This window comes from Arachis stenosperma, chromosome 1, assembly GCF_014773155.1.
Source record: "Arachis stenosperma cultivar V10309 chromosome 1, arast.V10309.gnm1.PFL2, whole genome shotgun sequence".
Taxonomy (NCBI): Eukaryota; Viridiplantae; Streptophyta; class Magnoliopsida; order Fabales; family Fabaceae; genus Arachis; species Arachis stenosperma.
Window position 1 is genome coordinate 115,542,951 of NC_080377.1, and position 14,198 is coordinate 115,557,148.

General features: G+C 31.6%; 1 protein-coding gene across 2 annotated transcripts; it reads left to right on the forward strand.

Moving 5' to 3' along the window:
- The first annotated feature begins 8,214 nt into the window (after positions 1-8,214).
- Positions 8,215-12,583, forward strand: LOC130966875 (sucrose synthase). Of its 2 annotated transcripts, none has more exons than XM_057891705.1 (12): positions 8,215-8,366; positions 9,051-9,293; positions 9,375-9,526; positions 9,596-9,788; positions 9,886-10,317; positions 10,400-10,573; positions 10,655-10,771; positions 10,852-11,018; positions 11,097-11,321; positions 11,401-11,964; positions 12,053-12,191; positions 12,272-12,583. In XM_057891705.1, exons 2-12 carry the CDS (start codon positions 9,069-9,071, stop codon positions 12,302-12,304), a joined length of 2,421 nt encoding a protein of 806 aa, XP_057747688.1. In that variant the 5' UTR covers positions 8,215-8,366; positions 9,051-9,068; the 3' UTR covers positions 12,305-12,583. The 2 variants fall into 2 exon arrangements, with proteins under 2 accessions (XP_057747688.1, XP_057747683.1); XM_057891700.1 differs by having other exon boundaries at positions 8,288-8,362.
- The last annotated feature ends 1,615 nt before the right edge of the window (positions 12,584-14,198 follow it).

The following is a 14,198-nucleotide window of genomic DNA, read 5'->3' on the forward strand; positions in this document are numbered from 1 at the left end:
ACAGTGAGATACACCCATAGATATTATTCAGATACTTCCATATAGATATCAGTCAGATATCACTCAACCATGCTTCAATATCAAGCCACATTACAAGGTTAAGCAGTTTACACCCCCGAATCTACGGAATAAACCCCCAAAAATCAACAAAAATAGCAGGAGAACTTAGAATAACAACGTAGAATGACGTAGAACTTAGAAGAACGACGTAGAACTTAGAACAGTGTAACAAAGAAGCAAGAGTAATAGTAAACCCTAGAAGAACGACGTAGAAGAAAAGTAAAATATACAGTATCTTAATGGACTTACGTTGAGTATTGTTGCTTTGTTTTTTCTTCAGATTCTTCACGGAGAGTTTGATGGTGTTTTGATGCAGTTTTCGAACTACGATTTCTATATTTTGAACTTTGATTTTCGCTCGAAAATGGAAGGGTTTCGTTGTTTTGAAAGTGCCTTGAGAAATGGAAGAAGTGGAAGAAGTGGAAGAAGTGGAAGAGTCTGCCATACGTAACCGTTCGAATGTTGAGCGCGTGATTTTGATGCGCCATCTTATCTCTCTTCATGCGCGTGAGTTCTGTTTGGGTTGGGCCAACTTGTATGCTTGTAGGCTTGTATGTGTAGCAGGCCCGTATTAATTATTACCGGGGGATGGGAGAAAAAACAAAGAACCGAAAAAAACACAGAAAAGTGTGACTGTGAGCGATGATGGCATACGCACAACACGTGAATCATGTAATATCAGTTCGATGAGTCAGCTTTCTTGTTTTATTCGCTCATTCTTTTTCGCATGCAAAATTCCATATATAATCCATAATATTCAAATTAATTACTTGTTAATACAGATGAAATATATTAAAGAGATCAAAATGAAGTGTCGTTCATTTTAATTTGTTTACTTTTATCTATGAGACTCATAATTTGTTTGGCTTCTCGTTTGCAAACGGTAGTTTATATAAAATTAATTTTATAAATTTAATTTTGATGAAAAATAAATTTATGTTAACGTGATTTATGTTTAGTATTTTTTATATTAAAATAAATTATAATAAAATAAATGTTGTTTGGATTATACTATTTAAAATTATTTTTAGATAAAAAATTACTAAAAAGACATCATTTTAAATAATTTTTTATATTATTTTATTATTTTACTTTAGATATTTAAATAAATTTTATTAAAAGACGTGATAAAATACTAATAAAATACATAAAAAATAATAAAAAATATCATAAAAAATTTATATAATAAAAAAATTCATATGAACTAGAAAAGAATAAAAATAATAATATATATGAAAAAGTAGAACATTAAGAAAATAATATAAAAAATATTTATCATATAAATAAAATAAATACAATAAAAAATAAAAATATGAAAGTTAGTATTATACATTTTATAATGTCAAAGAAAAAAATGTTCTATAATTTTTTTAGTATTGTTAGTACTTTTTAATTTAGTATTATTTTAAATTATAAATTTTTATTATTTATGACTCTTTTATTATTTATAATTAGTATATAATAAAGACGAAAATAAAAGTACAGTGAGAAGTACAATAAAAACGAAAAAAATCATGCAAACATAGTATATAATAATTACGATCAACAACATATATTATATAAAAAAATTACAATAAAAAATAAATAAAATTCATATAAATAAAACTAAATAAAAAAATAAAAAATGTATACACAACATAAAGATAGTCTAACAAAGGATAGAAAAAAGAATTTATATAAACAAAAAATAATAAATTTTTTATCTGGGCCGTGATTGAAATAAATTTGTAAAAAAAAAATAGAACGAAGAACATACACAAAGAACTACTGTAAAAGTTATATGATTACTTGCATCTTTTTTATAGAAGAGAATAAATGGTAAGGTTGGTAGAAAAAAATATTCTTATCTAATTTCTCAATAATAACCAAATTAGAATTTTTTGTTTCAAATAAACGTACGTTTAGAGGTGTAACCATTTTTAGATTGAGAGTTTTAAAAGATTGCCAAACATAAAAATGGACGCTCAAACGAACTTCTCTCTTCCCCGACGTAAACCCCAAACATACCCTAAATCTGATTTATATACTTATCTCGAGACATTAAAATCACAATTTAGTGTGTGTTTGGATTGTGATTTGTCAAACTGGAGTTCGAATAAAAATGATTTTATATAATTGATGTTGGGTAGAAATAAGTTTGTGTCAACATATGATTTATGTTTGACAACTCATTACTAAAATTGATTTTGATAAAATAAATATTGTTTGGATAATATTAGTTAAAATCATTTTTAGATAGATAATTACTTAAAAATATATTACATTAAATTATAATGTTATTTTTTATATATATTTAATTTTCTTTTTTATACTTTTTTTTCTTATATGTTTTTTATATAGTATATTTTTAATATTCTTAGTACATTATAATTTTTAACTATTATTATTATTTATGGTTAAACTTTTTGTTTAATTTATTTTACCTAATGGAATCAATAAATTCTATTATTAAAAGATAATAATAAATATAATACACAAAAATTATAACTATAAAAATATATAATATCAAATAAAAAAATTAATAAAAAGTATAAATAATAAATAATAAAAAAGAGTTCATATAGAGACAAATAATAAAAATTTTATAAATATGAAATAACATGTACAAAGAATAAAGTTGGTAAAAGAAAAATAAATATTGAAAGTAGTGGCGGATCCAGAAAATTTTAGAAATGGGGCAAAATAATATAAATACATAAAAAATATATATTAATATTAATATATTTAGATATTTAAATTTTGGAGTATATTAGCTAATCAAATTTTTAATAAATAAATATAATTAATACATTTAAAAGTATAGTAATTTAATTTAAAAATATTTTTTTATTTTCATATTCGGTAATATTGCATGAAAAACATTTATTATTAATACTTGCGCTTAATCAAGCATTTAATATCCGTCAAATTACATTTATATTGATTATTTTTTATTTTTTTATATGATATAAAAAAAATTATAACTCAATAGTTAAAAAATTTATAAGAAATATAATTCGAATGAACTAATTTAGAATTTTGACTATTTTTTATTTGATGTCTAATTGTTTAAAAAATTATGTGAAAAAGACAAAAAAATTTGTGAAAAAAATAAAATTTTAAATTAAACAATTACAATTATCTTTATATGTAAGTATAGAGAAAATAATATATTTTTCTATTAAAAAAATATCAAATAATTTTTTAATATTTAATTGTAATGTTGACATTTATAATATTATAATAATTTTTTTAACGAAAACAATATTATAAGTATGTATAAACAAAATTAAATTAAACAAAACAATAAAAAGTAAATAAATGATACATATTATAAAAAAAGTATTAAACACTAATAATCTCATTTATATTTAAAAAATTAAGCTTAACTTGAAGTAATTAAATAATTAGATTATTATTAATTATTATTAATATTTGTTTTGAATTTATATAATACAATAATTTTATTATTGTATTAATATCTAATAATATAAATATTTTTTACATATAATTTTTTTTAAAGTGTGGAAACAAATAAACTATTGTAATGGAGTAATTCTCTACACACACATATATATATATACTTACTATTAATTTTTTTAAAGTTTAATGGGGCAATTGTCCCCATACCTTTACATATAAATTCGTCCTTAAGTCTGTATATATCTTAGTAAAAATATTATATTAATTTTAATATTTTTAAGATGAAAAGGACATTATTATAAAATTAAAAGTAGTATAGAGATTCAATTAAAAAAAATATAAAAACTTAATTAAAAATTTAGTAAAACTATAAAAATCAACAGAATAATTAAACCAAAAATACAAAAATACAAAAATACTTTCATAATATTAAACTTTTCACTATAAATACGTTTCATAATTATTTTTAAAAACATTACCTTTTAATAATTTTCTCCCGAAAAAACTACCAAGCCCTCGAAGGAATATCCCAATGAATAGCCCTAAGATCCCAAACAGATGAGAAATATGGTCCTGCATGTACCATAAAAGTACTAAAATAGTATTAAGCTAATTTATTACATCATATATTTATTATTCATGGTGGCTACTTTATTTGATAAAGTCGAGCTGGCAGTAATAACTTTACATTATATTATGAGAAAATTGAGAAATAGAAAACAACAGCATAAAATTACACACAAGAATTCATAGTCATTTGTTTGAACAACTTGGACCCAAAAATACTAAGCCAGGTGGGAATTTAATTTCAACCCAACTCCACCTAACTACAAAATATTGCATATTTTGTATGAATATACCATATATGTTTTCTTACAAATATTATTTATAAATTTAATTTTTTGTTCAATGTTAACATAAAAAAGTTTTGCGCTCTTCTAAGAAAAAATAGTTTTAATTTGCTCTATCTAGAACTTCAACAAACTTATACTATATGTATTCTTGGATCAATTAAATTTAATAAGCGGTTTTTGTGTATGGTTAGAATGTGAATAAATATAGAATACATGTATAATCACCAACAAAATATACAGAGTACACGTATGTGTACTATCTAATTAATTTACGTGTACTATCCAATTATTATATATTAAATCTAAAAGAAATATTTAATTGATTTTCTTTTTAAACTCTTGCAAATAAAAATAAATAAGCATGTACCATTTTTCATATTAAGAATAGTTTATTTATTCAAATTATTCTCAAACGATGAAATATATTAATTTTTATGATCAATTGAATAATCTAAAAATGAAAAATGTGTAACTATTCTCATAGTATAATTATAAGAATGTTTAATTTTTTTCTACGCTTAGAATATTTTTTATTATTTTATTTCAAATGTACACTCTTTTTTTTCTTGTCTATATTTACAAAGGAAACAATTATGTATCCTTTTATTTGTTACTTGTGTAGTAAATATAAAAACTAATTAAACTTAATAATACAATAATATATAATAAACTGAATAAAAGACTTTATAAGTTTTGAGCTAATCAATGCGTAGATTAAGATTAAAAAAAAAAAACAGTGATAATTATGTTATGTCGGTGGTTAATGCCACGTCAAACATCGATTACTCAGCTGTGATGTCTCTTACTGCTTAGTTATGTGGTCCCACTGAACGTAAATCTTAGCGCTGGAGACCACTTAAAAGTCACGTGTCAAGTAGGAACCATGCAAAATTATCAAAAAAAAATTTATATAATTAATAAAATTTATTATTTTATCAATATTTAATTATTTATCAAACAAAAATATTTATATATTAAATTTTAGATATTAAATTTTAAATTCTAGTAATATAAAACTAAGATATTAATTCAAAACGTTAAATATTAACTAATACCAATAAAAATATTAATCTCATAATTTTTTTTATAAAAAAGGTTTACTCATTTTTTATTAAAATTTTTTTATGTACCATACTTTTATTCAATTTTATTTTATTTTATTTTTATTTTGTTTTAAGATGAGATTTTTCATATAAAATATTTCTTTAAATTAAAAATTTGTGTTATTAGTTTATCTATACCATATTTATTGGTTTATACTTTATATAAAATGTTTTGTAAATAAATTTTTTTAGCATGATTTCTAATCTTTTAAGAAATTCAACCCAAAATTTACTATTCAAATTTTATATTTATAAAATTAATATAAAAGATATTTTTAATTATTAAATAATAATATATCGCTTTTAATTAAATTTGATAATACTATTTTTGAAATATATCTTTTTTTAAGTATCTTCTTATTTTTATTACTTAATTATTTTGATGATGAAAAAGATTTAAATTTTTTTTTAAAAATTTAAGAATAAAATAAGTAATAAAATATTTATATTATTAATTAAAATATTAACAAAATCTATTTTTTTAATTTTTTACTCATCTATTTAAGATCAGATAATGAATTAAATTAAAACACATAATGTAAATATAAGGTAGACAAAACAATTTCTTACGTGAAACTATTTTTGTGCAAGAACATAAAGCCATAAACCTGTTTTCTTACATAAATGTCAATTTAATCGTCCAATAAAGAAGTGCCACCTGATCGTCTATGTATACGTAGCAAATTGCTTTTTTGACACCACCAAATCTATCGGAGAGTAGTCACGCCTTCTACCACCTACCACCGTATTCGTACTGTATCCCTTAGCTTCCACTTTCATTTGCCATCTTATCTTAATTTTAAGTTCCCACCAAATTAAACTACTAGTTAGTTATTCAATTATTAAGACTTAAAAAATTATATAATTCATCTTGTTCAATTTTAATATGTCGATAATATTCAATTAAGTTAATAAAATATCTGAAAATCCCTTATATCATATTTTTGTATATATTAAATAAGAAAACTGTGAGCAGCTTATTGGATGGATGAGACAACAGTATTGAGTCAAAGAAAACAGGAACCAACCATAGAAAAACCAGGCCTGGTTAAGCAACCTTGCATTAATTAATTGTTTAATGGTGTTGCATAATACAGGAATAGACACAGAAGTTATAAAAACATAAAATAATGTGTACACAAGAGAGCAAGAGAAGAGTGGTTAAGTGGATAAGGGAAAGAGTTAAAATAAAGTAGTGATGAGTAGGAGAGAGAATAGAGAGGGTTGAAGAGTGGTTTTGTGAAAGGAACAAGAAACCAAGGAAAATAATGTGGATGCCTCTTTGCAAGGAAATTCACCAAAAATAAAAAAAAATCTAAAATAATCTCAATTACTAATAATATACTTACTAGCTACCATCATAATTAATAACAAAAGCAAAATTGTTATTTTTTTTTGTAAATTGATTTGCAAGTATTAATTATTTGGCCTGTAGCTTTGCCTCTACTATTTTTTTGCATATATCCGCATCTTCCCATTGACTCCATTTTGCTTTGTATTCTCCTCCAAGTTCTGGCATTTCAACATAAGCTAATCCAACTTGATGTTTATAATTAGAAATTCATGTATAATTTACAACGTTAAATAGTATTGGTTTTTTCGCTGTTTGTGTAAGGACATTGTCATGTAGTCATCATCACTGACCTAATTAGCTAGACTGATTAATTAATTTGGAGCATATTCTTTAAATTTATGAGATCTCTTTCTAGGTTGCAATATTTAATATTGATTTTTGTTTGTTTTTTAGTGATGTTTATTATATTATCTACCCATATGCCATATATGTACTACACACTACTATCATAGTACATAAATATAAATTATATTTTAGTAGTTAGTAATGAGGGTCTAGGGCCAGTCTTGTATTATGCCAACCCCATTAGCAAGCAGTAGGCATGATGTTTAGTAGGTAACATTACACCAAAAAATCCATGCTTGTAGCGTGACGAGTACCACAATGCGGTCAGTGTACTAAAAAACAAATAGATGAACAATCTTCACCAAGAAAATATTAATTATTAAACATAATAATTATTAGCAATGTTGATAGTTAAATCATCACATGCATTATGCACACCATTTGAATACTCATACATATGCGTATTGTATTTTATAAATATTACTTTGAATTCCATTTTCAATCTACAATTATAATTACTTGAATAATATAACTCAAAATTAAGCTTGATTTTTTTGTCTAGGTTATATTTATATCTTTTAAGTCTATAAAAAAATCAATAAAAGAATATCAATTGATAAAAAGATTGAAAAATTGTTAAATATACCAATATATTAATAATTTAATCAATTTTAATTATATATATTATATATTTTTTATAATTAAAATTAATAATTAAAAATTATTAAAATATTAATGTACAAGTATACTTAAAAAATTTTCAAAAAAAAATTAATGTAGTACTCTAACTTTGACAATTGACACTGCATAACAACCATTAAAGATAAAAGACAATATTTTAAATTAAATATTAAAAATAAATTAATAATTATACATGTAAACATGATATAGAGTATATGATATTCATTTAGCATGCGTTGATGTATTTACCAAGAAGGGCACACGTATTCTAGTTCCAGTCTAGCTACGGGTACAAATGGTATAAACATACATAGATTAGGAAATTACAAAACGACCCCTGTCCTCTAACTTCTCGGTGGGGTGGGGTAAGAAAGAGAAAGCTTATTGACCTTTGGTGAATCTCTTAAAATCAATCATATTTTCTTTTTTTATATATTAATGGAATTAATAATAATTGATTATTTGTATGATGGTACGTTTATTATGTGAAATACCCATAAAGTGTTGGCGTTGCTGTTGCTTGGTCTATAAATGGAGGCAAGCAGCCTGGGTTTCAATTCATTCATTCCTCTTCTCATTAACCCCCCCTCTCTTTTTTGCGTTTACTGTGTTTTCTTTCTCTCGTAGGTATTTTTTTTCTCTCTCTCTTCGTTTGCTTTCTTTGTCATTTTAGGCTTTACGCTGTTGTTGTTCTGTTTCTTTGCTCATCACTTTTCACTACCACCACCACCTCCACCTTCAGAACCAGCTAGAACCTCTGCATGTGCATTTTGATCGCTAGATCAGGCTTCAATGTTCTTTGTCTTTGATCCTGAATCTAACTAGTGATCATTTTGACCTTACACTAGCTCTGCTTTTGGTTCTGTTTCTGGAGGCTAAATTTTCACTTGGTTTTACTCTGCAAAATTTTGCACTCTACTCGGTTTCTTGGGGGGAACGAGGTTCTGTCGGTTGGTTAACAGAATTTGATGCCCATGCATGTACTTTGGTTAAAGAAGGAACAAAATGAAAAGTTGATTACAGCCTGGCCTTGAACAAAGAGCTTCTTTGTTAACTAATTACTTATAATTTTGAAGGAATATAATCTCTAAAGTATGGTTATGAAGTAAATTTAGCTCTGGCCAACAACTTTGGTTGCTCTAGCTGTTCAAATTAATTAAATAAAAAGAAGAAAGTGATTACACTGGAAATCTGAGTGAAAGATCTGATATTATTTTTATTTATGGGGAAGGTGGTAGGTGAGGGTGTAGATTGAAAAATGATCGAATCCAATCCAATCCAATCCTGTTTTGATATGACTGTTTTGTTCAGGTGGATCGGTGAGAGGGCATGGCCAGCGACCGTTTGACCCGCGTTCACAGCCTCCGTGAAAGGCTTGACGAAACCCTGACAGCCAACAGGAATGAGATTCTAGCTCTTCTGTCGAGGATCGAAGCCAAGGGTAAGGGGATCTTGCAACACCACCAAGTGATTGCTGAGTTTGAGGAAATCCCTGAGGAGAACAGGCAGAAGCTAACTGATGGTGCTTTTGGAGAAGTTCTTAGATCTACTCAGGTAAACAAGTATATATTGGAATATAACAACATCATCATGATTTGTGTGAATCTTTTTCTCAATTTCATTGTTTGCATATAGGAAGCAATTGTTTTGCCTCCCTGGGTTGCTCTGGCAGTTCGTCCAAGGCCTGGTGTTTGGGAGTACCTTCGTGTCAATGTCCATGCTCTTGTTGTAGAAGAGTTGCAAGCTGCCGAGTACTTGCGCTTCAAGGAGGAGCTTGTTGATGGAAGGTAAATCAATTCTTAGCTTTCTTTTTGTCTTGTTTTGGTGCATGCATTCAAGTTTTTTTGTTGGTGCAGTTCTAATGCCAACTTCGTTCTTGAGTTGGACTTCGAGCCCTTCACTGCCTCCTTCCCTCGCCCAACTCTCAACAAGTCTATCGGTAACGGCGTGCAGTTCCTTAACCGCCACCTGTCCGCAAAACTCTTCCATGACAAGGAGAGCTTGCATCCGCTTCTTGAATTCCTCAGGCTTCACAGCTACAAGGGCAAGGTAACTACTATTTTCTAGTTTCTAGCTAGCCATGTTTGATGACTTCAATGTACACACAGATCTAAGTGATTGTGCAACATTTACACATGATATGCAGACGTTGATGTTGAACGACAGAATCCATAACCCAGATTCACTCCAACATGTTCTAAGGAAGGCGGAGGAGTATCTGGGAACCCTTCCCGCTGAGACTCCTTACTCAGAATTCGAGCACAAGTTCCAGGAGATTGGATTGGAGAGAGGGTGGGGTGACACCGCCGAGCGTGTCCTTGAGTCCATCCAACTCCTCTTGGACCTTCTTGAGGCTCCTGATCCCTGCACCCTTGAGACCTTCCTCGATAGAATTCCCATGGTCTTCAACGTTGTCATCCTCTCTCCCCATGGTTACTTCGCCCAAGACAACGTTTTGGGCTACCCTGACACCGGTGGCCAGGTTGTTTACATCTTGGATCAAGTTCGTGCTTTGGAAAATGAGATGCTCCACCGCATCAAGCAACAAGGCTTGGATATCGTACCTCGCATTCTCATCGTGAGTGCTTAGTAATTTGTTTGATAGTGTTATGGTATTGATATTCTATCTAACTGATGCATGTGAATTCTGTGAAATGTAGATCACCCGTCTTCTCCCTGATGCCGTAGGAACCACTTGTGGCCAACGTCTTGAGAAGGTTTTTGGGACCGAGCATTCTCACATTCTTCGTGTTCCCTTCAGAACAGAGAAGGGAATTGTTCGCAAATGGATCTCAAGATTCGAAGTCTGGCCCTATTTGGAAACTTACACCGAGGTAATTCAACTTCCTAGTCCATGTTGATGTGCACATAACAAGATTTTAACATCTCAAGCTTTTAATGTTTCTTTTCATTAGGATGTTGCACATGAACTTGCCAAGGAATTGCAAGGCAAGCCAGATTTGATTGTTGGAAACTACAGTGATGGAAACATTGTTGCCTCCTTGTTGGCACACAAACTAGGTGTCACTCAGGTTGGTATCAGTATCTTAATTAGCGTTTTATGGACTATTTTTGAAAGTGGAGGTAAAATTTCTCCGTTTGTCCGTTGTAGTGTACCATTGCTCATGCACTTGAGAAGACCAAGTATCCCGAATCCGACATTTACTGGAAGAAGTTTGAAGAGAAGTATCACTTCTCATGCCAATTCACAGCTGATCTTTTCGCCATGAACCACACTGACTTCATCATCACCAGTACATTCCAAGAAATTGCCGGAAGGTGAATTTATGTTAGAGATCTGTTTTTTCTTTACGGATTAGTGATGACGTTGGTTGCTAAGGGTTGGTGTTTAAACAGCAAGGACACAGTTGGACAGTATGAGAGTCACACAGCATTCACCCTCCCCGGACTGTACCGTGTTGTTCACGGCATTGATGTGTTCGATCCAAAGTTCAACATTGTGTCCCCTGGTGCTGACCAAACCATTTACTTCCCATACACCGATGGTAGCCGCAGGTTGACTGCATTCCACCCGGAGATCGAAGAGCTTCTCTACAGCTCAGTGGAGAATGAAGAACACATGTTAGTATCTCTGCCTCCCCTCACACTCACATGAATGGCTAATGCTAATAATAATGCGATTTAATTTTTGTTGCAACAGTTGTGTGTTGAAGGACCGCAGCAAGCCAATCATCTTCACCATGGCTAGGTTGGACCGCGTCAAGAACATCACCGGACTTGTGGAATGGTACGGCAAAAACGCCCGCCTGCGCGAGCTTGTGAACTTGGTTGTGGTGGCCGGAGACAGGAGGAAGGAGTCGAAGGATCTTGAGGAGAAGGCGGAGATGAAGAAGATGTACGGGCTGATCGAGACGTACAAGCTGAACGGGCAGTTCAGGTGGATCTCGTCACAGATGAACCGTGTGAGGAATGGAGAGCTGTACCGTGTAATCTGCGACACCAAGGGAGCGTTCGTGCAGCCAGCCGTGTACGAAGCGTTCGGGTTGACGGTGGTTGAGGCCATGACATGCGGCTTGCCAACCTTCGCAACATGCAATGGTGGTCCTGCTGAGATCATTGTTCATGGCAAGTCGGGCTTCCACATCGACCCTTACCATGGTGACCGCGCCGCTGATCTGCTCGTTGATTTCTTTGACAAGTGCAAGGTTGATCCAACCCACTGGGACAAGATTTCCCAGGGTGGTCTCCAGCGTATTGAAGAGAAGTAAGTCCACTCCACACGCCCAATTTATGCACACTTGTGTTTTTTCTTCTGCATTCTTAACCACCACCCATTGTTTTTTGTTCCATAGGTACACATGGCAAATCTACTCTCAGAGGCTTTTGACTCTAACCGGTGTCTATGGCTTCTGGAAGCATGTCTCCAACCTTGACCGCCGTGAGAGCCGCCGTTACCTTGAGATGTTCTATGCTCTTAAATACCGCAAATTGGTATGCTTACTTCTATGTCTTTCATTTCTTCGTGTGTTCTTCCAAAAACTAATCATGTTTTTTCTTGTGTGTCACATTAGGCCGAGTCTGTGCCACTTGCTGTGGAGGAGTAAACGAGAGACGAGTAGATACAAGCAAGCTAAGGGAATATGGATGATGGAGGATCCGGCTTTTTCTCTATTTCGAGTCTTTATTTCTCTTTGGGTTTTATAAATAATGTGGAAAATGATTTTGAATTTTGTCAATTAGGATTTTGGATAAAAAAAGTTGAGAAAAATAGTCTTTTCTCGGTTTTTTTTTTTTTTTGGGTATGATTTGAATGTTGATTGCAAAGCCTTGAATGTTGGGTGGGGTTTACCCGTTATTTCCAATTTTAAGCTGTGCCTTCGTTATCTCTTGCCCTCTTCAACTCGTGATACTTAGATAGATAGATTAACTTTAAAAACTGTGACAAAATTAAATTAAAGTGTGTTGAGCCAAGTCATTTCCGCAGTTCGCAATTTGATCGCTAAATTGGACAATTTGCAAAATCGTCAATTGTCGTTATTCGATTTGTTGTTCTTCACAAGCGGCAACTTGCAAAGAGCATGTACCTTTTAAGTACGGTAAAATCCAATTGTTGGGTGGTAAGTAAAGTTAACTAAGGTTCGTTAAAGTCAAATAATTCTCCTGTAAACTCTTTACACAACCAAACTGCGTCATTGCATTACATTGAGATGGCAAGATAAATATCTCATCTTCAAGAGTCGATTGTGGTAAAAACTTGTTATCTCATTATAATTTAACGAATAACTCTACCATTTAGTTACATATTAATCGTTCCCGGTAACGACAATATATCATTTATAAAAAGTTAATAAAAAGTATAGAGATATTTTTTCTTTCGAAAAAAAAAAAAAACTAGTGATACTTTCAATAGAAAGCATAAGAGTGACATGTTAGGATCCGATAGCAACTTTTCCAGCGTGTTGGCTCATTTGAAGTTTCTAGCTGTGAATGTGTTTTCCACCTATTTGCACAATTAGCATTGGGCCCTCCAAGCATTAGTTCTTTTCCACTTTTGCTTTTCTTGCTTGTCATTTTCTATATTCAACAAATACAAATATCCATTTTAAAGAGTATAACAAATGGGGGAAAGAAAGAAAGGAAAAAAAAAAAAAGAAAAGACAACAATAGTAGTGATTATGATGAAGTTCAAGTTGGACCTGTGATTCCGCTTGCACCAACTAGTTAATTGTGTGTATGGGGTTGCACTTTATCAGTATCAGTATGACACTATCACTTGTCTCAACTCTCACGAGTCTTAAAACGACGTGCTCCTAACCCTCAAGAACCAAAGCCTAGAGCAAAATGTGACGGCGTTGGACACATTCTAACACTATCGTATCGACACTTGGATTTTGTTCGGTAGTCGGATGCCGGACAAGTCGGGTGATCAATGATGGGTGTGGCAACGCGTCGACCTGGAAGGTGTTGGGCTAGGATCTGCCGAGTAGCCGAAATCTCGTCACAGGAGGAGATGAACAAAAGGGGGGGTGCCACCTGCAAAGACACTCCGACGCTCAAGTCAGTTGGTGTGCAGGTGGAAGATGTGACAGGTGTAAAAGGTGACATACCTTGGGGAAGGACAGGTCCTCCCCTATTTATATCGTGTCAGAAATGGGCCCCGCAAGGATAGGCCCATCTTCCTCGAAGCTCCCTCATAGCCGAGGCGAGGAGCTGGCAGGGACGCGTGTCCGGGTCACGTGGTAGGGAGCATGTGCCCGACCGCTCGGGTCGGGTACTCATCGGGTCGGCCCAACCCGGGGTAGGTTGGGCCAGGCCGTTACAGTGCCCCCACGTGCCGCTAATCGACCGTTCAGGTCGTTGGAGGCGAGTTATTTCTCCTTCCGTCGTCGTGAATTCGTTCGTCCGTGCGGGGGACGCGCTGCTCGCATCCGTTCGCGATTCGGGGCGTTCTTTTGTCGCCTCGTTTCTCGCGAAGGGCTTTAAATGCTCATTAAGGGT